Source organism: Aphelocoma coerulescens, chromosome 4, assembly GCF_041296385.1.
Source record: "Aphelocoma coerulescens isolate FSJ_1873_10779 chromosome 4, UR_Acoe_1.0, whole genome shotgun sequence".
NCBI classification, from domain to species: domain Eukaryota; kingdom Metazoa; phylum Chordata; class Aves; order Passeriformes; family Corvidae; genus Aphelocoma; species Aphelocoma coerulescens.
In genome coordinates, this window is record NC_091017.1 from 30,630,674 (window position 1) to 30,657,513 (window position 26,840).

The 26,840-nt window shown below is 44.7% G+C and overlaps 1 protein-coding gene across 5 annotated transcripts in view; it reads right to left on the minus strand.

Moving 5' to 3' along the window:
* Nucleotides 1-25,941, minus strand: part of ELOVL6 (ELOVL fatty acid elongase 6) — a 77,537-nt gene extending 51,596 nt beyond the window's left edge. Inside the window, exons 1-2 of one of the 5 annotated variants that reach the window (XM_069013349.1) lie at nt 25,917-25,941; nt 25,033-25,094 (exon numbers count right to left, since the gene is read on the minus strand). In XM_069013349.1, coding sequence (XP_068869450.1) covers nt 25,033-25,094; nt 25,917-25,919 — 65 coding nt within the window. In that variant the 5' untranslated portion in view covers nt 25,920-25,941. The other 4 variants (XM_069013347.1, XM_069013350.1, XM_069013348.1 and 1 more) reach the window with 4 other exon arrangements.
* Nucleotides 25,942-26,840: the final 899 nt, after the last annotated feature.

The following is a 26,840-nucleotide window of genomic DNA, read 5'->3' on the forward strand; positions in this document are numbered from 1 at the left end:
TTTGATCAAAAATTCTGTCATCCCCTGGTTTTACCCACAGCTAACACTTTTTGCTTTCAGAGAAAAAAATGGTTTCCTACCCATACCAAAGCTCAGTGGCCTCAGTGTTTTTAGCTTCTTCATTTTACTCATTTTAGCTTTACATTCTGGCTGAATAATTTGGTCAAAGGTATAAGTAAACAAACATGATAATCCCGAGAAAAATGAAAGGCAATGGTATCTCTAAATACTGTTATATCCACAGCAATAAATAAATAAATAAATCTAAGGTAATAAAACTCTACAGGTAACAGACTGAACATATATTTAAGCTGATCCTGTGAACAACAAGAGTAAAGAAAGGGATGCATCTTGTCTCCAGCAGCTGTTTACGTGACAACGAGCCTTATGTCCCAGAATGCCATCATGAACACCGGTAACACATGAAATGGTACAAATGAAGAACTGTGAATGGCAGTTAAAGTAATACAATTTCTGAACCTTGCTTCACTACTGATGTTCCAGAAATTTTACATCAAAGGCTTCTTCCTAGAGACTGGTAAGACTATATGCTTTTTCCAAAGATGTGACTATCACAAGAAGAACTGACAGGAAACACTTAAGGAAAGGACAAAATTTTCCTAGGAACCAAAGCATTTTACAGTACTCTCATTATGTAGGTTACTAATTTGCTTCAATGCATAATCAGGCTTATTACCAGTCACAAATGCCATGCATAGGACTTCGCTTCTCAGGCAGAGACCCTTGTTCATCCTCCCTTTACAAGATGGAAGAACTCTTCAGTGCTCAATATTTTCTTTCCTTTCTGGCACTAACATGACAATTTAGGATAAAATCATCAGATAAATGCTTAAATCTTTCCTCAGAGGGCATCTTCTGCGGCCCTTGAATCATCTGCAACTCTTTCACAACTTTTCCATCTTTGCAATAATACTGTCAATGCTGGATACATGAGTAATATTCTTTTTTCAATATCCAAAACAATTTTTTTGCCTTTATTCCATGTTAGTCTCTTTGGACATTGACTCAAGCATGTTCTGTGGAAGGAAAAACCTGACCTGTCCATAACAGCAACAGCTGATGCACCAGCACATCCTCCAAAAGAGCTGTTTGAAATCACAGGACCCTCAAGCACTGTTGGAGTGAAAGATCCTCTGGACCCACACCCAGAGGGAAGCCAAAGCACAGGGGTTGAATTAAAACCTTTGGACAAGCTGAGATACATGAAGCCACACCAAAGTGAAATAGAAATACAGATTTTTTTAACTTTTAGTAGAAATATATGCTAAGTGCTTTAAACATTAAAAAGCTTCAGCAGAGACCTTAAACACAGTTCTTACTGCAGCAGTGATATCTTTTCACGGAATTCTTTTATTCAGACAAAATATAGATAGAACTATACTGCTCACATTTTTTAGATAGTGTTCACATAAACAATAAGAGCTGATAGAAACTATATACACAAATCTTACACTTGTGTAAGACTTAATGACTGTTAGAATTAGACCAGGATAGGTTAAGAAAAGAAAAACTAGAATCGTGTGTTAATCTTATTGGTCAGTTAACAAATATAATCCACACTTCTGTAAGAAAAAATATAGAGCCTATAGAGTCTAGAGTTTCGAGTCTAGAAAATAGAGTATATAGAGTATATAGAGCATATAGAGCATATAGAAGAACAAGCTGGTTTTGCCTGCTGTTGCTGCTTGCCTTTATCATGCAACCCCCTTCGAACTCTGCCTTCAAGAAAGCTACGAGACTATGAAATAAAGGACTTACCACAACAGCAGCCTCCTCTGCTCTTTTACCCTGGTCCAAGAAGGAAGGGTACCCCATCAAAAGCTCAACAAAGCACACTGGATTAAACACTGGCTGCGCGCACTTGATTTCTCTAAAAGGCACTTCATCAAAGATTAAAAATAATCAAGAAAAGCTGGGATTTCCTCCCTCTTGCTATAAAAAACAAAGACCAAAGCACTCAGAGGTCGAGGTACAAGACTAACTGCAAAATGGTTAAGCTACCCACAAATGTTTCACTGGAGGTCATTCTCAGCCCTTGGGAAGAAATATGAAAGCAGACAAACTTAAGGTAGCTACAACTAAAAGCACCACCTAACACCTTAACCATTGCCTCATCAGAACCATGGCCCAGAAGAGCTCCAAAGCGCAGCTCAGTTTAACACATTTTACGTATCTTTCTTGGGATAAGGAGGCTGAAGCATCAAAGGAAAGGCTTTGCAAACAACACACTATGCAATTTTGAGGTGAAATTTTAATTGCACAAAAATAAAGGCCTTTGGCATTGTCATTACAAAACCAAGTTTATCTTTGTCCTCCTGCCTGTTTGTATTGCTCTTGATTGTGCAAGTGAACTAATCGCCTGGTTGTGCAAGTTCCAGGAAGGTGACATTTATTCAGCAAATACATTTAAGAAACTGAACTTCTAAAACATAAGATGCATGAATGTGATTGTTTGATTTCCTGTAATTATTCTAGGCTGTAATTTAAATACCATCCTTCCAAATACAACTATGTAAAGAAAAAAAAATTCTGCATCATGTGCATAGATTCAAAAGGCATTTTTTTCTATAGGTATGGATATATTATCAATCCAACCTCACCCTTCATGTTGGATGATCATAAAGTGCTTTTTAATGAAAATTTAGGGGGCAGAAGCCAAGTGGCACTTCACACGGAAACTTGTAATCCAACCAAAGTGATCTTGACGCACACATCTCAATCACACCACAAAAAATCATCTTACCAAACAGTGCATGTATCACCAGCCAAACAAACAAACATACATTAAAAAATTGATTTTAAGCTTGGACATGTATTTATTTTTCATTTACCTTTCTGTGTCTTAAGGCATTTTTTGGCAGTAATCCCCATACTGTGTCATTTCATTGTTTCTCCATAAAAATTGCCTTTCAAAAGTTTACATGTATGCATGCATCCATCTCTACAGCACAGTTACATACTCTGGATAATCCAGATGAATAATCCAGCAAATATCACAAAAACCTATAGTTTTTAACTGCAGACTTACAGAAGGACTTTGAGAACAACTGCCTGCACCTTCCTCTGAATTAGCACTACAGAAATCTGGAAAGATCTTAGTCATCTTGGGCAATTCTAGAAGCTTTTAGGCTTGTGTGTATATGCAGTCAAATTCCTCCTTGGATGACTCAGAACTAATGCATCTCTGAAGCCAAATGAAAGAACGACACAATTCTGAGATCTTCAACAGTGATAAAGCTTCCCAGTGGCATCAAGTTGAGTTTGATAGCATTGAAATCTGTGTCTGGTCTTGCTCCTTCTCAGTCAGAAAAATGGACATACCAAGCAGTTGCCAGAACAAAGCCAAGACCGATGTTTACCTGCTGCTCTGCTTTGGTTACTGCTATTAATTATGCACAAATTCCTTGAACTTTCAAGGGGTTATGGATACCCTGATACCCTAGTTTCATTTTGCTGGCACTTACTAAACTTTCAAAGGACTTGCTTGCCTCAGATGGTCTCATCCTCTTCTGATTTGAAGTTATGTCCTTACTATTACTACTGCAGCATGACAACAAACAGAAAACCCCAAGGCAAGTGGCACAGCTCATCCCACAGAACTCAAAGGATTATACACGGTAATGTTTATTTGTGCAACACACACAACTTCATGTGTGACCAAAGGGCAGGGGAGTGTTCCCCAACCAGTGTGGCAACCTGCAACCAGCAGAAGCCATAATCATGAGCATACTTCTCTGGGAATGCCTAAAGGGAGGATGGTGCCAAGCTCATACCATGCTCTTCCTCCCACAGCTGGCAAGAGGGTCACAATCTCTCTGCAACTCCTCTTGCATAACTGAGGACTGAATTCAGCCCTCAGTTTTTTTAGATAGCAAACTGAGCTGAAACACCTTTCATCACACAAGGCAATTTGCCTTAATCACTTCCAAGGTGCGTGTAGGCAGGTGTGGAGGTAAAATCAGCCATAGAATCACAGAATCAGTTAGGTTGGAAGAAACCTCTGGGATCATAAAGTCCAACCTTTGAACACCACCATGTCAACTAGATCATGGCATGAAGGACCTCTTGTCCTGTCACTTGTTGCCTGGGAGAAGAGGCCAACCCCCATGAGGCTACACCCTCTGTTCAGGTAATTGTACAAGAGAGTGATAAGGTCCCCCTGAGCCTCCTTTTCTCCAGGCTAAACAATTGCAGCTCCCTCAGCCGCTCCTCATAGGATTTAACTCTCCAGATCCTTCACCAGCTCCATTGCCTTTCTTTGGACTCGCTCCAGCACCTCAGTTATCTTTCTTTTAGTGAGAGGCCCAGAACTGGACACAGCCCTTGAGGTGTGGCCTCATCACTGCCCTGGTCCCACTGGCCCCACCATTGCTGATACAAGCCAGGATGGCACTGGCCTTCTTGGCCACCTGGGCACACACTGGCTCGTGTTCAGCTGGCTGTTGACCAGGACCTCCAGGTAATTTTCCATTGGGCCAGTTCCCAACCTCTCTTCCCCCAGCCTGTAGCGCTGCCCAGGGTTGTTGTGGATGAAGTGTAGGACCCAGAACTTGGGCCTTGTTGAAGCTCAATCAAGACCCCTCTCCCAACCAAGGGTGCAATTAAGGGAAAACTCCCAAATGGCTCTGCCCACAGCATTGCACAGGAAATGCAATGGAAATAAGAGTGCTGTATTTCTTCTCCAATTGTTCTCTGTTTACATGAAGCCCAGCATTGAAGAGACCCTATAAAGGCAAACCCCCTAACTGCAAAGAGCTCTCCAGGTTAATCAGGTCTACAAAGAAAGGTCCAGACCATACTTCATAGGCTGTTCTCTTCTTCTCTTTCTAATTCTCTCCATCCTGGCCTGAAAGGAAGAGGTTTAAAAATACAAGGCCCTTTTCTACAGACCATTAAGCAAATTCAGGTTTAGCCACCTATATATTTTTGAGCTGTAAGGAGTGACCCAAAAAGATTAGACAAAATACAGCAAATTCGTTTTGGCCTTACAGGAAATGGCAAATAAGCTAACTTTTTAAACCTTTGAGATGCTGATCAGGTTTTGGTAATTTTTTTTTTTCTTCTGGACTAATTCTCCAGTCTTCCTGCTTATTGCCCTGCTATTTTAACTGCCTAAACTATACTGAATTGAACTAAATCTAATATAGAATTATGTAATCATTCTAACAGCTGAGAAGTACAAGGCTAGCGGATTCATCCATTATGATCTTCTAAAATTACTTCAAAATTTGTGTTCTGTGAAGGCTGTGACTGAGCCTAAAAACACTGCAAACCTGAGATTTTTCTCTCCCCACATAGACACTGAAGTGCAGAGAAGAACAGATGGATCTCTGCAGAGTTCTGCAAGCATGGGAATGGGGAAAGAGTGTGCAGTGCCTACATGAGTTTGCAGTTGGGGCTGTCCATCATTCTTCTACTGATAATAGGTAGTATGGAACAGCATTATTGTCATTCTGTATTGGACACTCTAGTCTAGTCACACCGATCTGTGCAGGCTCCTGCACCACCTTTTGTTATTGAGAAACAGCTTATGTAAAACTTAAGGTATGATTTTATCACCTTCTGAAAGATGACCATTTAAATACAGAGTCTGTCTCCACAGTTAACTCCAATGTGAAGTCCCATGCAGAGCATCCAGATTCCCACACATCACATATTGAAGTTTCAATGCCCTCAGGAATTTGGCTACCTGATTTTGCCTTATTTGATCTGTCAGAAAATTGGCAAAACACTACTGTGCCTGTATTTGGTCTGCTACATCTATTGAATAGTAGGGCAGTTATTATGGTCCCACCCATGAAGAGCAAAAAGAAAAAATACTAAGTAACAGAAGAGAGCTCGGGTGTCTCAAGCAAAATTATTATTTTATTACTGAGCAGCAGCTGTGTTAGAGATTAGCTGCTAGTAGAAAAAAACATGACTCTAGAGAATAACCTAAAGACAACAGTGATCTTTCTTGGGAGAGCTTTTCCTGCAACATAAGAACATTACATCTCATTAAAACCTGTACTTTTTTAGCTTAAACCTTTGTGCTTTTTGATTCTGGAAGTCTGTACTTGATACTTTATTACCTACTTACTTGACTTAAGACTGGGTTCTGACTTATGAATCTACTTGCAGAAGATGACTGATTTATAATGCTGGAAACTCTGCTAATATATTCCAGACCACACTGCTAAAATGACAGAAGTTTAAGAATAAGATCTTCTAAATCAACCTCTTATCAGACTTAGCAATGTTATTCAAACAATACCAAAAATGTACTGTACATAACAGAAGAAGCCACAGAATGGAATTATATACAAAAGAACAGTAACAGTGTTGTTCTATATTTCACTCAGAAAAAGTAACCCTAAAAGGTTTTAAACCTTCTCCGAATTCAATGAGATGAACTTATATGAACTTTAAAATGTATAGCATGTTGGGATTTTATACTTAGTTCACATTCACTAGGAAATTAATAAGAATCAAAATAAAAAAAATTCAATATTCAAAAACTCTAATATAGTTGAAACCTGGGCCTGAATCTTTCACTTTGTGCATGCAGATTTGTTTCATCTTCACCCTGAGGTGAACTGAACGCAGCTCCCAGAGTGAGAGAAAGGGTACTATCTCATGCAGGACCACAGCCCAGGCTGGTATCAAGTAAAATGCAGTGACATAAAACACAAGAGTACACACCATGCATAGTAAAATGGAAACAGGAGTTATCCCCATGTGTCAGTGACTGCAGGTACAGTAAGTCTTTACAAAACAATGCTCATTACATTTGCTTTTGAGCAGTGCCATAAAATTGAGACACTGCATGATGCCACTCAAGGATGCCACCATTTTCTACTCAAGGGAGATAAAACAATGTTTGACATTAGTGTGACTGCAGCCTACTGGATAACATACTAACCTCTGATGAGGAGTCCAAATATAGTTATTTGCCTAACCTGGATTAGAAATAGGATTACCATTTAAATATATTTCAGAGTCTACTGGAATAAGCTATTTCACTCTACAGTTACCCAATGGCACAACAGACTCCTCTCTCTACAAAGCCCTTGGCACATTACAGAAGAGTTTATTGCTTCTGCTTACAAGCCAAAGATCAAAAGATATCTTAAGCTAAACAGATCATAACATGAAGTGAGACACAAGCCATGAAAGTCATACGGACAAAGCACTGACAGCAGGAACAAAGACTACAGCTTTGGTTAGATCGGTTTCTTCATAGCTGCTTAATCACTGAATTCAACCAGTGAAAGTGCTGTGTAGCCCTTCATGAACTAATAAGCACCCAGGAAGAATTTAGATGAATACTAATAATGGTGTACTTATGGAAAATCATAGAATCACAGAATGGTTTGTGTCAGAAGAGACCTTCAAGATCATGGGGCATCCACAGCTTCTCCAGGCAACCTGTTCCAGTGCCTCATCACCCCCACAGTAAAGAATTTCTTCCTTATATCCCATCTAAATCTACACTCAGTTTAAAGCCATAACTCCTTGTCCTACCACTATATGACTTTGTAAAATGTCCCCCTCCAGCTCTCCTGTAGCCCCTTTGGGTACTGGAAAGCTACCGTAAGGTCACCCCAGAACTTTTTCTTCCCCAGGATGAACAAATCAAATTCTCTCAACCTGTTTCCACAGGAGAGGTGTTCCAGTCCTCTGATCATCTTCATGGCCTCATCTGGACTCACTCCAACAGGTCCACGTCACGTACCCAAATCAGCACTCCCCCTTGGTAATTTGTCATAATTAAACAAAATTTGTCATGTGCAAGTACTGCAGTATGCCTGCAATACATCCATAAGATATCAACATCATCACCGCTTAAGATTCAAGCAGATTTAAACAGACACTGAGACGGATTTACTCATAAATCAATCAAACATATAAATTCCAGGATTTGCACACATTACCTCAAGTTATTAAACAATGAAGGGTGATCCAAGGAAAGTCAGCAGACATGTAGTGCCAACATACACTAAAGAAAACAAGAGACAGAAATGCTTGACAAAATACTTAGGGAAGTCACACAGGAATAATCTCTGTAAGAGAAACATTTATTTGTATGGCCTTGAGTCTCTTCTCTTTTTGAGTTACCATTCTTTTGCAGTGGCTCATGGTATAGAAAAAGCTTGTCCTATGAAAGCTTTGCCTCAGTAAAGCATGGCAGGGCTGGGTTTGCTTCCTGAAACACAACAGCAAAACTGCAGCAGCCACAGGTAAAGCCTTAAAGACTGCTTCTGTACTTTTCTGATACCAGCCACAAAAGATGCCCCTTTGAAAAGATGAACAGTCAAATGAAAAGTACTCCCTCATTGTGTGGCTACAGTTCTACAATTCTGAGTAAATCACAAAATCATCAATAGTCCTTACATTAGAAATGAAATACTGATTCTATTTTTTTTAAATAAGGTGTACATATAATGTGCATTTAATTTAAAACCTGATTTAAAAGATCAAAATGCCTGAATACTGGAGTACCACCAAATCCTACCTAGATTACTTTTTAATCACTGCAAATCCGGATAGAAATTGCCAGCTAGTAGAAGGCAGATTAAATGCTAATGTAGTCTAGAAACTTTGAAACTTGAAATTGAATTAGTGGAGAAACACTTTTAAGCCTAAAGAAAAGATGTCCAAACAACACAGAAAAAAGTGGTGGCTGATACTTATTCTGTTGTGCTGTAGCCAGCAGGATGTTTCTCCCAGGGAATCTGAAGAGGGCTGAAAGCATCTTGTGCTAGGCTTCACTTCAGTGAGCAAGGTCGCATGGTCTGTTGGGCAGCTTCTCAGACCTCCTTGGCTGGTACAGTGTTTTATGCCTCATTTGAACCAAACCAAATCTGTTTCTTTCTCTCTCAACCAGCCTTCCACTCACTGCCTCTGCCTGGCAGACACATACAGGCACCATTTTCAAAATCAGCCAGTGATGCTGCTTACAACAACAGCATCAGGCTCCTTTCTGCGGACGGCTTTAAATTTTAGTCCACATGCAGGTACGAAGTCTATGTTGGTTAACAGCAGCAGAAAGAAATTCATCCAAGTATCTGGGAAATACAAGTACTTTTTCAGAGAGCTGCCAAATCTGAAGCTTTAAAAAGTATCAACATACAGTGCAGGCCAATAAGTAGTACTGGATTAAACAGGAATGCTAAAGGTCTATTAAAATCATTAAAATTAACAACTTGGACTTAATAACCTCTAACTGCATTATGATGTCTCAACATGCTTGTAAAATAAACAGCTGGAAAATCTGATCTAACTATCCATATAACTAATATATGGGTATTTCCTTGACTCTGCCTGCAGCCTAAAGCACCTTCCAGAGGTACAGACTTCTTCCTTTATCTTACAGAAAAAGCCAAGTGGCCATCTTAGGGCTGGGGAGGAGATATGGCACAATACTGAAGAGTCAGCAGTTTGGAGGCCAACCAGGGTGGGAGCAGGCTTAGGATTTCCAGCCTACAGGGTACTCTGGTAAGGCAACAAAGCCTTCTCCTCAACTCTCTAAAAGAGGTAATTTGAAAGCTGGGTGGCAAAGTCCTGGTTTCCATTTTAAACTCTGCATTGAAGCAGCTTTTCATTCCAGAAATTCATCATCCAGCTGCACAAGGGAACATAAAATGCTACCAGGAGCAGGTGCTGCAGTTTGGAGGAGGGGAAGAGTTCATCTGTTCCAGCACCACCACTCACCCAGTCCTGTGAGAGTGTGTCACACTGAAGAAAAAGCTTATTGCTCACCTTAGGCAACAGAAATGAAGAAATATTGCAGTAGAGCAGACCTCACCAGAATACACACTGCCACTGATGGAGATAAGGCATCTTTATTAAAGCTCTCATATTATTGTCTGTTCTGGTTTCTGTTCACTTGGGCAAATAAATCTCAATGTACGACTTACAAAAAGGTCATGCCAAATGCTCTTTGTCAGAAGTATAACACGAATTCAGAGGAAGCTGGGATAGAGGAGATGGACTAATTTAATGTAAAACAAAAGCTCTGCTCATCATTTAGTTTTTACTGTATGGGTTCATGGTGACAGGCACTGCTTTTGAGACTCAGTAAAAACAAGTGGCTTTCAGAAGGATTTGGACAATTTTCTTCCCTTTTTCAGAAACTTCTTCTGCTTTATTGTCCCCACACAATGATATCATCAATGTACTGCAGGTGTTCCAAAACTTTATCCTGCTCCAGTGTAGTCTGGGTAAGTCCATGGCAGATGGTAGGGCTGTATTTCTACCACTGCAGCAGTGGATTTCAGGTGTACTGCATGCCCCTCCAAGCGAAAGCAGACTGTAGCCTGCATTCTGCTGTCAAAGGGATTGAGAAAAGTGCATTAACAAGTATACAAAAGTATGTGTACAAGCACACATTGTCCTGATATTGTTTGAATATATACTTGGTCCATAAAGTATTCAGAATCAATGACAAAAATGTAAATCCTAAAGTGAGTAAAGATGGGCACAAGCCCATAGCATTGCCACTGAAATGGCTGGGGGGCTTTCAGAGCTTGATTCAAGAAGCTGACAGTCATTTCCACTATGAAGAAACAGCTAACAGAAGACACGAGAGAAGCTGCATGTTTAATTCCCTCCAGCACTTAAAAAAGTCACCATCAAAAATGCCAAGATTTTTCTAAAGTTTCTGTTTGCAAATGCTAAGTATCACTGATCTCACTGAATCTGAATACTGAAACCTGCAATAAGAATTCCTATGAATACTGTTCAACTTGAGGAAAACAATCATGCTTAAAAAGAACCAAAAAGGCAGCTCTTTCCAGGCTGAAGTTCCTCAAAGTGTCCAGGTACTCAGAAGCCTGGTTCTGTTCAGCCACTGCTGTGCAAAACCAGCACAGAGAGGCTGTAGTTTCAACACAGGGAGGGCTTTGAAGGCACCATTGACGCTGGATTCCTCTTCATGATGTTGGGGAGTACTGTCTGTCTGCACCTAGACTGACACACAAGTGGTGAGCAGGAAGGAGAAGGCACAGAGGCAAACAGCATGTTTCGTTTACAGCAATGCTGCTGCAAGGTGATGCTGTTGTGGTATGATCTCAGGGGAATGCATACATAATGCTCTTTGAACCATGAGGAAGACGCTGTCTGCTAATTAGTTCCCTGGTAATTGGCCATGCAGTGTCGTTCCTTGCATGAGGACTGCTGATATATTGGACATCATCTGATTAAAACAAGAGAAAGGAGCATTATGTGACAGCAACTTAATGAGGTGGGCTTCAAACTAGACCTAAACAAGCAGGACAAGAAAAATAAATGGTGGCTTGTTCAGAAGCCAGTGAAAAGACAAGACAGTTGCAACCATCTGTGCTACTCATACAAAAGTTTAGGAGCCTAGGCTTTAAAGGGGAAAAAGTTGAAGACATACTAGTTGTTGCATACTAACCTGGACCCGCATTTTAGGACTATCACTTAGGATCGCTGGTATTTGAGAAGAAATGCCAGAAATGAGCTGTACCTCCTGAAGTACATGAACACTGCATATTGAGAACAGGCATTCTTTGAAGTGGCAACAGACACAGACACTTAATGGCTCCAGGTGAGAGATCAAAGTGGGAAAGCATGCTGGGCTGTGAGGATGCAGGGCTGCTGCAGCACAGCTGGTGAAGAGCAGCCAGACGAAGCCCTTCCAGGAGCACCCTACAAGCAGGGTCGGTAGTAAGCAGGGCCTCTGATCACCCATACTTCTCCTAGAAAAGCAGGACACTGGGGACCCAGCAGCTCTGCCGAGCTTCTTAGCCATGCCCATGTACAACTCCCACTTAGAAAGTGCTTTTAGACACAGGCTGCCTGTGTTAGCATCTTCTGCAGGTGAAAACACAAAGCTGCCAACAGCCCATTCACTTAAGAGCTGGACTTGATGATCCTTATGGGTCCATTCCAGCTCAGGATACTCTGTGATTCTGAATTTAAATTCATTGTTCAAAACAGTTTGGGAGAGCAGGGCTTGAAGAGACAGCAAGACCAAATGCAGGTGGTGGTGCAAAATGCCAGGTAGTGATGCTGGGGACGGCCCTGTCCAAGAGCAGCATGTCCCTGCCCTCCCTCCCATGCCAGGGGGCTTCAGACCCCCAGTATTTTTTTGCTGTTATTCACTTTCGGGTGAATGATATTAACGTTTGTATCCAAATGTAAATACCTCCACCAACACAGGAGCCAAACACAAACACACTGATTATACAGTGTCTGGGGCACAGCCCTAGTAACAGAGATAAAAATCAACACATCCAGGGAACAAGAAAGAAAAGGCAGTGCAAGAGTGAGTCAGCAAATGTAAGCAATATGTTAGTCAGGCAAGCGTTTCTGAATGCACCACAAAGCTGCTCACGCTGCAAAGTCACAGCCCCGATAACCTGGAAGACCATCCTGGTGTGAGGGCCCCCACCCCTTTGTGAGGGGACCTCTTAATTTTCAGACTGGTTTTGGGAGGGCTTTAATGTAGATTTTTTCCATTGCCCTCACCCTCCCCCCCATCGTTAAGCCTAAGAAAGGAAAAAATCTGTGCCATGTTTAGAAAGACAGTGATGTGAGCATGGAAATCTGGTACAGCAGAGGAGGCCGGCTGTGCTGCTGTGTCAGGTGTCATGATAAAGGCTGCAGGTTTCCAGGATTAGCCTGGTCACTTTGCAGGCCATGAAATGCTCCACTGAGCCTGTTTAGCCTGTGATTTGGCTCTTCCTCCTGCCAGCCTGCATTTCTCTGCAAAACAAGTGACTGAGTGCCTCCGAGTACTGCTGTGACATGTCCCCATCAGCGCAACAGCCATGGGGAGCAGGGCCGCACTGCTCCTCTCTGCGGCCACACACATCACAACCCACTGCACTGAGTCCAAGGGACACAGCTGCAGAAAGCAGTGATGGGGAAGAAAAAGCAAGGCACAAAGCCAGGAAGTTTTACAGAAGTTACTGGATTTCACGTCACCAGCAAACTTATTTGCAGTTTGTCTGATCTAAATCCTGTTGTTCCGCCACTTTGAAAATGCAGACTCTAATTAACTCACACTCTTATATACTCTGGCGCCTGAAGGATACTTGCTTTTGTAAATGATATTTATAAAGCAAGAGCTATTTAATACCTGCTTAACATATATCCATAACCTTCAGAATGTCTCCTATGAGTCAACACAGCCTGACTTGAAATGACATCTTTCTCCTTTCTGTTCTGTAAGGCTTTCTGCAGTGTCCAGCCACTATCCCAGAGCATGGCAGAAGGCAGCCTAAGACACTACTCATATTAACTCATTCAACACTGGGTAGTTTTATTCTTGAAGAGGAGCACTTGCACAGAGAGGACTGCATGTAAGCCCATCTCTGGGAAACAAGCCCTTTTCAGTTTAGTCTTCATGCTTTCTAGCAATCTCCCATATATAACCATTTACTCCACAGACAGATCCTGCATTTACAACTCTTCATCGGTATTTCTGCAGGAAGCCTGTAGGCTGGTGGCTTAATCCAACTTCAGCAGCATCCAGATTTCTACCTGCACCAAAGCTACAGGTAATGGTGGAGCCATCTCACTTCTCATCCACAAATATTTACATCCTCTTCCCATTCACATCACAGATACATCTCCCACTGAGTTGGATGAATCCCAGGCCCCAATTTCAATAATGAAAGTCCTTGACAGTCTATAGTTCTCCAGACAGGTGCCTTACCCACTCTTTGAGTGAAGCAGGTCAAGCAGGATAGTCTAGGGACCACACCACGGGGCATTATCACAGCAGACCGTGGGATCCAGTTAAGAGAGGGATGTTTGTCCAATTCACAAGAGTGTTTGTCCCCACTCCTGCTGCTAGAACAAAACAGCTCAGACTGCATGGGTGCAGCATTTTGGGCTCACCAGCAGCGAAGTATAGATGCCATCACAGGTCCTACTTAAGACACATCACCTCCATGCCGTGCTTTTTCCAGGACTGCTTTAAGGAAAGCTACACAGGCAGCCCACAGGCAAGGCAGCTGGAGCAGTGGGACAGTTTACTGCCTCTGCTGGTCCCTTCCACTCTGTCACAGGAGACCAAGGTCCCAGAAGGAATCATGAAAGGCAGCTCAGTTTATGCAGCTGTAGCAGTGCTTCCATGTGTGTGGCATGGCGCCGAAGTTCAGCCCTGGGAAGCTACTCCAGTGCCAGCAAACCCAAGGCAACCCACGCTGCTATCATTCCCTTGTGCAACCTGGCTGACAGGGAGGCTGTCCTTGTTGCCTCACAGACTGGCTGACATTCAAGAGGGAGCATTTGATCCAGCAGCCAGGAAAAATGCATGATGGTACCAACTTTATGTCTGTACATGCAATGGCAGACTCTCCAAAGTTTTGGGAACCAAAGTCTTGCTTTCTTTTAGTGTCACACAGGACTTGAGAGCTAAGAAGAGAGACCTCAGCTGAAAGTCTGGAAATGGTTATTTTCACCTGGGAAGACTTCCAGCTGCAATGGCTTTGGGCAGCTCTCAGAGCAGCCAGCCCTTGTGACTGTGCGGATCCACCACTTTCAACGCATCCTTCCTGTTCTTAGAAATGCTGCATTATAGAGCTTTCTGTCCTTAAAGCATCTAACTCACCAAGAATGTGACTGTGGAATTCTGTCTCGACCTTAGCAAAGGGAAAAAGGAAACTTAAAATACCATAACTCTTCATGGTAATACAGTGAACACCAATGTCTCTCTTCCAAGATGTACAGCTATTTTACAACATGAGAACTACCTGAAACTCCATCGAGTCAGGACTCCTTCTTGAAAACTTAAAGTAAGTGGGTCAAAGATGTCTGAAGCCAAATTCGTATCCCCTGTAAACAGATACAACACTATCTAGTTTAATGGAAAGGAGTCTAACGCTCTGCCAGCTATAAATATGGTCATAACTAAGGTCATCAGGACACAGCCTATGAAGACAAAATGCTGGACCATAATTGTAAAAGCACAGGTGAGATGGCTGTGGTCTGTAAAAGTCTCCCTCAATCCTACATGCCATTTATTGGAAACAATGAAGACTGCTCACAGTACTTTCAACAGTTCATTGAGATACAGCAATGGACCACCCACAGTATCTTACACATGTAGCATGCCTACCCTGAAGCCACCAGCATTCATTAGGGAAGATGCTCCATGACACCCCAACAGCTGAAGTCACGGGTACTGCTAAGGCAAGAGCATTTGGAAAGCCCAAGGCCAAAATCTGCGTTCCCAGCTTTAATGCCAATACGTGATAGATGCTAACAGATCCTATTTTGTTACCCTAGTCCATTTTTCTTCTCCATCAAGGGCATGCCACTACAGAGAGCAGAGGAAGGAGCTCTGCTTGTTCACCCCCCAGTAAAAAGCTGTGGTAGCTCTTATCGGCCTGGTGTGTATTTTTTTCTAAATGTAGGCACAACTTATTTTCTCTTCATTTTATCCTAACATCTTTTCCAATTATTCCATTTACAGTAACGACCATTTCAAAATATGTGAATTGTCATAATTGTTTTACGTATCAGATACTACATTAGGGTTACATTAGCCAACACACGTAAGTTCAGGAACTAAATCTTTTATACTGAAGCCAACTGCTGTTTTACTGTGGACTTTTTAGTATTTTTCCACTTAGTGACTGGAAAGTGGCTTTTAAAAGAGAGGGCCCTTCTATACCAGTATACGATGGGGCTGCAGAAAGCTACAAGCAAGCATTCTTCTTTGGTTATTACTGCCTTATTCCAGAAATCAAGGACCAAGTGACTTCGTCAGAAGGTGACAGTGGGACTACCCTGATGCAGTGCTTTTTCTGTTCAGCCAGAGACAGCTCAGGGCCAGGCCTGTGCTGCCCAGCTCTACCAGCCCAACACCAAAACATGCACCAGATGATTCCCACCCTGCAGGCTGTTTTACAGAAGCATCCAGGGCTTGCCCAGCCACCTGTGCTGCTGACTCGACTGCTCCTAAAGGGGAAAAAGACATACGGAACATGAAAGAGGAATGGGCAAAGGGTGGTAGAAAGTAAAAATCTGAAGAAAGAAAAAAATGCATCATGGTGGAGAAGAAGGAAGAAGGATAATGAGAAGTAACTATGGTCTAGTTAGTTCCCTGAGTCTCTACATTTGGTAAGAGAGGGAGCGGTTTTACAATAAAGCTTACTTCTCCCATTTCCTGATGACTCAGACACCTTACATAGCAGGCATCTGTGGTCAGACAAATGCCATCACCAGCGCCTGCAAGGTGCTCCTAGGACCTGAATGAGTGAACAGTAATATAAACTGTCTGTAATCACCAAAGACCAGAATCTCGGACATTAAACAAAACATCCTGAGCAAACAATCCCGAGCAGGATCAAAAGACATCATAGGCAGAAGGATCTGGGAAGGGCATTCACTGTAACTACCATCTTTATGCAGGGACACCACTACACAAGGACCACCTCTCATGAACATCAAGGGACTGGTTTTCAGAACGTTACTTACAGCAAAATGTTTTCCTTTATTTCCTAACAAGTGTGAGCATCCTGGGTACAAGACCAGTATCTTGTTTCAGACAGTGCCAACAGCAACATCTTAGGAAAACCTATAATGGGGAAATGCCCTCACAAAATAACATAAAGACAACACCGCATCCTGAAATACTTCTACCTGCTAAACAACCTGTTTCTTCATGAGTCTGAAATCAGTGCTGCACACTCTCATCAGCAGTTCCACTTAGCACATCCTCACAGCTTCTGCCTTTACCTAGGAAAGGCAGTGAAGCCACACGGGGGTTTGGGCCGGCCGCCTGTGAGGGCGGAAGATGCCACACGCACGTGGAACAGGACGGATCCTCATCCACACCTATGGCTGGGGCTGAGGTGCAACAGGGCAGCCAGCAGCCCCAGAGCTACTGTGCCAGCAGAGCAGAAGTCTTAGTGATGGTCAAGGTAGACAAGAGCATCTAGACATCCATGTGGTGGACAAAATAGCTTGGAGTTTTCTGCTTGGCTGTCAAGCCAAGGAGGGTGAGGAAACAAGAAGGAATTTAAATGTAAGGTGTCTACATCATTTCCTACTAATAACTAATGTTTCTTTTGCTTGTGACCTGCAAAGACATGGAAAAGGAGCTGGCTCCTTAAAGGAAGAAAAGCCACAGCTTTCAGCTGCCTGGAGATGATGTATGTTGGCAACAACAAAATTCCCATTAATGTTTACAGAGGACCAGTAAACATTCAGAAAGCATTCAGAAGAATCACATCAGGGGACCTAGAGGGTAAATTCCTAGTCAAAGCTAAAAGGAAAAATACATAAGGAAGAAGACAGACTTTGCAAACATTTGTTAATAAACCCACTATCTGAATGGCACAGCGCAACAACTTTGGCATCCCACTTCTGTTTATACTTAGGGGATTTTACTGTTACCTTAAGCAGCTCTTAATGGCTCTAAATAAATAAAAAAAGAAAAAGAAAAAAAAAAAAGAAAACTGAAACCCAGGCAATTTTATTAGTCAGAAGATAAGACTCCTCAATAATAGCACTCTGATATTTTTTCAAAAATTAACTTGGCCCATTGTTTCTTCCCCTTAACACTTTCACTGGCACTCCCTGGGATTGTTCCTTCCAGGTGTATTTATACTACTGGTGGCTCAAAACATAGAACAGACATTTGTCCTTAATAACACTCTTGACTGACCTTAAGTTTTATGTCCAGGGCTAACTGAGGCCATCAGGTATCAAAATCAACACATTTAATTTGACAAGCTCACAACCTGGATGATGTCCAATTCATTTTTTACTCACTTTGCAGACTTCACATACTGAAACTAATTACCAACAAATTTTAAAAATTCTATTTAAAAGTTATTGTCAGTCTGAAGTTTTATTGGACTATCTGAAGGACAGCTCCTTTCATAAATTTGCAATTAAAAATGGTCTGGACTTTTGCAGTTTAATCCCATGATACCAACACTAAACTGCCTTTCCTCTAATATTACAGCATCTCTTCTCAGTCCTTGGTTACCACAATCAAGGAGACAAACTTTTCCCCACATCTTTGGCAAGAATAAAGTATTCTTCACTGCTAGTACAAGTGTAAAGCTGCATAGTAATAGTGTAAGACCATCATGTTTTCTGTACTGTTCTAATGTAGTTATATACAGGTCTTACCACCTCAGGATCACCTTTGTGACATGGCAGAAAACCAACTCTGAATATCCCCAGAAAGCAATTATTCCCTATTTTGTGGCAGAGCAACTGAGGCAAAAAGAGAAATTTTCAGAGATGACACAGGTCCTTGATTTCCATTAAAATGATGGAACTCAGGCACCTGACCAAGGCCCAACTTCTGAAAGGTGGCTATGGCTGCCTTCAGTTTGAAGTCAGGCTCCCCATACCCTCAGATATCATTCCCCTCCATGCCATGCACTGCATAAACCACTGCGTGTCCTCTGCAAAGTCCCAAATCCTCTGGCATGAGGTAAACCACTGACTTGGATCTCCCCCTCTTCTTTCCCACTCTGAATACCAGCTCTTTCCACAGGAGGTTAAGGACTTCTCAGGAGAGACAAGCTCTGCCCATCATTTCATGCCATGTCTGCTCTGTAGGACTTGGGTCCCTCCCTTAGGCAAACTCAGGTCATGTTGATTTTGGAGTCCTTCCACCTTGCTCCTAGTCCGTAAGCAAAATTCACAGGAAAAAAAATTGCACAAAAGTCAACAAGACTTGCAAGTGACAGTTTGCAATGGAGCACACGGCGCAAGGCACAACATGACGGGCAGTAACAGGTACCATTGCTACTCTGGATCTGAAAGCAATCATAACATTTGCAAACCTTGCACATGAACTGATACAATTTTCTCCTGCTATAAGCCGGGGTGCAGCCACAGCCTCGCCGTTTCCTGTGCTGTTGACAGCTTATGAAATGTTTAACCGGGTGTCCCTGCAGAGCTCCCCATGGGGCTGCACCAGCTTTCCCCAGCAAATCCAGAAGTCCCAGGAGATGTGATACTGTGACACAAACAGGAACAGCACAGCTTGCAGTAGCAGCAGCAGTCTGGGATGCCTTGGTCAGTAATAGGGCAGCACAGTAGAAAACAAAACCCTACCACTCCAACCCAGGGCAAGGCTCAAGACAAAGCTGTCGGCGAGAAAAAATTTACTGGGTAGCAGTACAGAGGTAGTGCAGTTACACAAACATCTCACGTGTTGATATAGCCTAAGCCAGTGAAAAGTTCATATTTCACACAATGCTAATATACAGTTAAAAATAACCTTTCAATCTCTTCTCTCTTCCATTAAAAGAAAAAGCACCTAAACTCTTAACTAAGCTTTCCAAAAAGTGTTTTGGAACATCTATGTTCCTGAAAGTCCATATTCCCTTCTAAAAATGATGGCAAGTTCCTAAATTACTCCTTGCTCCACTCCTACAATTTTATTATTCCCAGAAGTACATAGTGTTTCACAAAGTAGAAGAGAGTAGAACTCTCAAGAGGTTTAAAATCACAGAAGCAACATGATGACAGATGTGTCCACATTCTAGGAACAGAGTAAATAAAAGGCCGATGCCTATGTTTCACTGGTAGGCTGAATTCAGAAGACATTGATATATTTATCTTCAGGATGACATTTTGGTGTCCACCATATTTTTTTAAAAATGTTTTTTTCCCAAGACCACCCAGACAGAAAACACCTGAACTCTGACAGGAGATCTGCTGTCATTCCTCATTCCTCCATCCTTTGATTTTCAAGGAGCCAAAACCCTGTGATACTCCAATACATCAGTCTTTGGCTCAGAAAGGCCTGCAGGATGAAAGAAAGGCAAAGAAGTGAGTATCCTCTAATCTCTGCCATGCACTGGTGGCCCTGTCAGCTTTATGGCCAGTTTGCATAAGAGAGCAGCAAAAATCCTCTCTGGAGAATGACATGTGGAGGCAGGCTAAATTCTTGAACCAACTGAATTCTGCTCAAGTAAAATAGTCTCTCTGTTGAAAACAATTCACATCTTCCCTTTGACGCCTTGCTGCAGCACAGAGGAAAGTACAGGGTGACTGCAGTGTCCCTCTCTACATCCTTCACTTGGCATCTAGTAAGAGCTCAGGGGAAAAAAAAAATGTAATTTACATCAGGTTTTGGCTGCTACGCACACATGCCTGGAGAGTTATGCTCACAGCCTCTCACTCTTGATTTCTGCATGAGGTAAGAGCAGCTTTAGTGGATGAGGAGAGCTTGTTCTGCATTTAGGAAACAAACCTGTCTAGGAGGATGGTGCTTGTGTAAATTATTAAAAGGCAAGTGCATTTACAAATCCAAATTATCTGACCCTGTGCCCTTCCACATCCACCTCTCATTTTGACTTGAAAGAAAATCACACCAAAGGATAAATTTCTCTCAGCACTGGCTGCATTTTCTGCCTCTGCCACATAAAAGTTTTGGTAACAAAAGGTTAAAAATAACTTCCTGCACAGATGTTTTCATTCAATACATAAACACTTATCCTCATCTAAGGTCCACAAAGTTGATTTCAGAATCAAGTTTGAGTTGCCAGATCCCTTTAAAACCAAAAAATTCCCAGCAGTCCTTATGCAGTCCTTCTCTCTTTACTGAATCATTACTTCTGTTAAATAACAAAACCAGTCAGTATCTGCAGCAGAGCCCAACAGCTTTTTTAGGGAATAATCAGTTTCACTTTCATCCTGCTCATCCTCCTCCCCCTGCTACCTGTGAGCATGCTGCCAGCTGCCAAGGGTTAAACCTTGGCTTTTCAGGAAGCAAAACAGGGGAGGAAAGAGAGAGAGGAGCGAGGAGAGCCTGCCCAGAGCAGCAGCTGGTGGGAGGACATCGGGCTGGAGCAGAGATATCCGGAGCGCTGCAGCAGCCGACGGAGCAGCAGAGGAAAAGTTTCTGTGATTTTAGGCAAGCCCTGGCGTGACGTCAGCTCTCCCAGATAATCTCAGCGCAGTCAGCACAGGCCTCCTGCCTCCCCATTGGTGAGCCCCTCGTCAGCAGACATCTGAAGATAATTATTATTGGCCAGACAATTATAACAGGAACGACTGTCACTTCGTGCTGATGCCTGAACCTGGTGCTCTGCAGCACGATGGAGAAGGACTCTGGCAGTCACCACTCCATCCAGGCATTTCTGTCACTTTGCCTTTCCTAAGCACTGGCCAGTTTTTGCTGCCTCACTGGCTGCAGCTGGGAATGGGGATCTCAGTGCTACAACACTTTTTGCTGTATGTCTGACAGAACTGTGACTTTTCTCCAAAAATATTAATATACTTACCCATACGAGATAAAGGACTAGAGCTGCTTTAATTCTCATGCAGCAGTTTAAAGAACTGCAGACTATTTACTTCATAACACTTCCCTCTTTGAAGAAGTTTAGGAGGAGGTGCTGGGAGAGTTTGATTTGAGAAATCATTTTAAGCAATTATTTTCATAAACATTTGACTTAATCCTGAACATACTGAAATCACACCTCTCATAGTTTGAGCACAGTATGATAGTATCTTAAAGTGATACTGTATTTTATATTTAAAGCTACTCGATGGCACTATACTTAAACATGTATCAACAACAGCTTTCCAACAACAAAGTGTAAGGAGTTTCATGACAGTAACTGGACCTGTTTCTTAACCTTCCTGAAATCCTGGCATTGTTAGTTTAGGGAAGGCAACTAACTGGCAGCTCTTACCACCAGAGGCCTGCAGGCTGCAGGTCCATCTTTGCAGCCTCCAACCTTGCCCTGCCACTCCTGCCTCCCCGCACGAGAACCAGGCAGTCTGGGGCTATACCATAAAGGAGTGCATCAATGTAAAGCCAGGCATTCAGGGAGCCATGAAACCAATCAGCTCAGAAGTATCAGGCAACAGACTGCTCATTTCCCCTCTGTGTCAAAAAAGCACCCTCTTTACAGCACTGCTAGTCCAGGCCCAAGCTTTAAAAAAGTCTCAGTGCAATGTGTGTTGCAGGATAGGGTCTTCCATATAGTGAAGCAGGAACATCTGGAATGAAGCAAGGAGGACCTCATTCACTGCCATTAGACCAATGGCATTTTCAAGGGCAGATGGGATTTTCAGGGGCAGACGCCAGCAAGGAAACAAGCTCTAGGATGGGGAAGAAAAACCTGGGAGCCAGCTACTTCTGAGGGCAGAAGACGTGTACTTGCCCAAGGGAGTGATGGAGCTTGGAGCAGGCTCAAAGGAGCAAGGCAAAGGAGGGACAAGCCTTGGCTGAACAGAACCTTGCACCATGATCCTTCCCAACCAACCATACCAGTACCTAGGGGTGTATGCCACTACCTCCAGGCTTTGCATTCAAGCTTTTCCGGCTTTAGGCCTACACAGTTTTAATTAGAAGGGCTGGATAGTGCTTTAACCAGCTCAGAACTCAGAGGATATGTAAAAGCATTCATGTCCACCCTCAAACTAGGCTACATGTTCATACGCGACCTAGTCAGACTCCAAGGATACAGCTCAAATTCCCAAAGTCAGGGTCAACTCCTTACGGCCAATTCATGCCCCCTAACACCCTACAGCCTTTTTTTGGTGTGTGTATTTTTTGTGTTGTAAGGTAACAAAACATTGTTCTGAGATGAGGTAAAATAGTAAATGCCACACCTATAGAATTTGTTTACCTTCGTGTTAGATACTGTAGTAGTATTGCACCCTAATTTAAATAACAATTACAGTATAAAATCCTGACACAGTCTTTCCTTAAACAAGTCCCCCTTGTCTTGTCTTACTGCTCAAAGAGCATGTTTATCCCTACAAACTATTACTTAACAACCTCATCTTGGATGGCTCTTATGTTAAGGATGTGTACGTTAAGGCTACACCTACAAAGTGCAGGAGCCATTGATGTCTGCATACACAAACCTATTGAGTCAACCTGACAGGAGTAAAAAAAGCTGCTGTATTTTACCAGGTAAGCTCCCTGCAAAACTCAAGCGCTTGAACAGGACCTGTTTCATTAAGCAAATGCATTTCTTAAAGATAAAAATGCACAATTTAACCTGGAACGCAGAAGAGTCTTCACCAGCCTTTTCAGGAAAAGTCTGCCATGATAGAGACCTCAGAGGGCACAGCTCTATTTCATTTCCAGAAACACTCCCAGGACACAGGAAGATCATTCTCTTTCACTTTCAAGAGAATCAAAGACATTAATTCATCAGTTCCCTGAGAGAAGGTGAAAAGAGACTGAAAAGCATGGGGACATGTATGATTGTGTCTCTTTAGCTGTACAGCAGCAGTGTAACACTGACAGTCTCCTCCTCTGAACCTGGAAAGTGGGAGCCTGGCGTTATGGAATCCCAGCTAGCGACCTCTGCAGCACATGAAACTGCCAGGGAGATTTTAGTAACACTGCTTAGTATTTATGTAGTACCTGACATCTTCAAGGCACTCAGCAAACATTACCAAAATCATTAAAGCACCTAGTAAGGGCATTTCAGCATTATTATCCCCCACTCCCCTGGTCTTTCTCTGCTGGGGAAACTGAGGCCTAGGAGAGGTTATGTAACGTTCCCAAGGTCACATCATGAAGCACAGGAGAGCCAAGGAGAAGATGCAGGAGTGCTAGTTGCTAGGAATGTTCTTTAAAATAAACTGCACCTCTCCTGGGTTATTTGGCTATTATGTACACTCACATATCACCCCTCCATCCTCTTTTACCAGAATATCCTATTCTGATGCCAATTTTCTTCTGGAACATGGACAGAAAGGGAAGCATCCAATACTTCCAGCCCAAGAATATCTATGTGGTCTCCTTTTTCCTGAAACATGAGTGACACCAGGCACCCCTCAAGAGGTAATGAGCTCACCTGCAGAACAGAGGGAGACATACATGCACATAAATGGTCATTTTAATTATACTGCCCTTAAAAGTCCCTGGACAAGTCAGGATTCTAGCAAATCCCTAGCTGAGATCCACCTAGGATCCTGGACCATTCTGCCCTACAAATGCAGGCACCAAAGCCTGGGCCCAGAGACAGTCCTATCCTGCCATTGTCACATGAGGGTGGCATGGGGAAGGTCCTCACTCGGGAGGTCAAAGGGCAGACAGCCCTGCCAAGGGAGGGCATGCAGGCAATAGAAAAGTTGGGGGCTAGCTGGGGAGAGAGACCACAGAAGCAGCAAGACTGGGCACTAGGCAAGGCTGGTCAGGGACAGTGCATCAGCAAGGCACAGGTGAGCGGGGGCAGACTGTGAACACAGGGCCAGTGCAGGTGGACAAAGCCAGGACAAGGACTGGGGCAAGGTGCGGGCAAGTGGCATGGAGAGAAGGACCCTGGCCCCGAGGACAGCTCAGAGGGCCTTGCGGAGGGGGGCAAGGACAGCTGGGGCGCTCCCTCCATCCTCGTCTCCCTGCTGCCGGCCGAGGCCCAGGGATGCCCCCGGGGCAGTGCCTGGCGGAGAGCAGCTTCCCGAAACAGCCACTCCCCTTCGGCGGGCCAGGATGTGAGCGTGCCTGTGTCCCCTTGTGAGGCCGTCAGGCTCCGGCTCGCGCGACCCGGGAAGCCCCGACGGGTCCCTGCGCAGCCCCGGTCCCGCCGCGGCTCGGCTCGCCCCGGCTCCCCGGCCGCACGAACACGCCGGGAAAGTTAATAACCGCATGGCTGCAAATGAAGTTTATTAGGAGCTGAGGGAGGGGGAAGGCAAAGGGGCTCCGCGGGGAGCGCGGGCAAACGCGCAACTTGTTTGAACGAGCCTGCAGCGCGGGGGGCGGGAGGGTCGGGCAAGGATGGAGGCATGGGAGGCCGAGGGCAGAGCCGGGGCACGTGTGCGGCTCCGCGCCGCCGGGCCAACCGGAGGGCCGGGGCGCGGCGGGAGGGGGCGGCGGTGGGGCTCGGGGCCCGCGCCGCACCGCACCGGCGGCGGGATGCCCCAGCCTTCTGCAACCCGGCGGGGTAGCCCCCGGCCGGGCGCGCAGGTAGGGCCGGCGGCAGCGCCCGCGTGCCCGTGCACGGCGGCGCAGAGCCGAGCCGCACCGCGCCGGCCGGGCGCAACCCGCGCACCCGGATGGGCTCAGCGCCTCCCCGATCCGGGCGGGCGGCGAGGCCCGGGGGCGGCACTCACCAGTTCTCTTGCATCCACTGGATGGCCGCATGCTCGTTGAACTGCTTCTCGAATTCGTATTCCTGCAAAGTCAACACTGACATGTTCATTGGCCCGGTGGCTGCGGAGCCGCTCCCCGCGCCGAGATGCTGCCTGCCGCCGCCTCGGGAGCCGGGCCCCTGCGCGCCCGCCGCCGGAGAGCCCCCGCCTCTGGCCTGGCCCGCCCCGCCTCAGCGGTACCCCGGGTTTAGCATAGCTCCGCTCCCCTCCGCGCCTCTCAGCCCGGGCCCGCCGGTCTCCTCCTCTTCTGCGGCCGCCGCGCAGCGCCCGGGGGCGGCGCGGTCTTAGTGCCCGCCCGCCGCCGCCGCCGCCGCCGCCCGGACACCCGCCCCCCGCCGCCCCTCGCACAGCGCTGGCTCTCCTCAGTGAATAGCGCCAGGGCTGCGCTCTTGGTAGGAAGGAACTCCCACACACACCCCAGGCCGTCAGAAATAACTACAAAAATAGGAAGCCCCCACCCCTGTGCTGACTCCATGCCGCAGTGCCCTGCGCACCCTCGCCGGCCAGCCGGGAACTAAAGAAGCACAAGCTCAGATTTAGCCAGAAAGGCAGACGCATATACACTCCCCCAGAAGAAGCCTACACATACCCCGACATGTCCCCTTTTGCATTTAGATCCCAGTGCACCTGCTGCGGGTGCCGCCATCCGGCGGGAGTGGGCTCTCTGCCGCCCTGCCCGGCCGGGTCCAGCTTGCGGGGACAGGGGTTGCAGCTGGGTGTCCCCATGCGGGGGGCACCGTCCTGCACACAGGCTGCCCTGAGCTCCATGCTGTGCCAGACACGCTTTTGGATGTTACAGTATGCATGGGGCTGGTGGAGCATGGGGCAGAGACACTAGGTCTAACCATCACCTGCTGAGCTACTCTCGCAGCTGAGTCACACGGTGTTTATGCAGCCTTAATTTTTTGCCTTCCAGTTGCATCTGCCACTTGCTGATGTCTCCAGCTGAGCTCTTCCGACTCCGGCAGCATCAGCTCGTGTGCTGCAGTACGAGCTGAGCTAAAAGAGTGGCCCCAGACTCCAGTGAGCTTGCAGTCTTAAGGCAGGAGGAAAACAGTGTCAAGGAAGCCAGCCTAAGCAAGCAGGTCCAGCAGGGTCAGCACTCTCTTGACTCTCCTGGACTTCCAGTTCTCAATGACATGGAAGTCTTTAGTATCATTAAACCCAAACACAAAGGAAAAACGAGAGCCTTCAAGTATTGAGGCATCAACAGCTTACCAGCTTGCATTTTGGCTGCCATGTTCTTCAGAGTCATGTTTTTCAGCACATTAGCCAGAAGGCCTGAAAACCTTCTCCCTTACACTGGCAGCTTTCTAAAGTTGGTGTCAGAGCTGGTGAGGTGCACAGGATGAAGCTGAAGGTTATGAAAAGTTATAACAAGGGCTCCTTTAGGGTTAGGATGGCCATGGGGCTTCAGATGAGGTTGACTATTGCCTTCAGGGTTTCTGTCTACCTGGAAGCTCAGCTGCCAGCCAGACTCGCAAGGCATCCATGTGGCATTCATGCTTCATTCCGGAATGCAAGACATCGGCCAGAGGTTAACTCACAGCAACACTTGAAAATCTACTGTAACAGTTTCAGGAAATACATTAACAGCCTGGAAATACTAAACCCTACTGGGATTCATGTGTCTCAAAAACTCTCTGGGGACTTTTCCAAGTTTTCTATAGCTTACAGGACTTCTGCATAGGTTAAACAATCTGCAGTGAATCTTACTTCCTTTCTTGTCCTGCTCTACCTGAAAATTTCCTCTAGCATGTGACTATCTA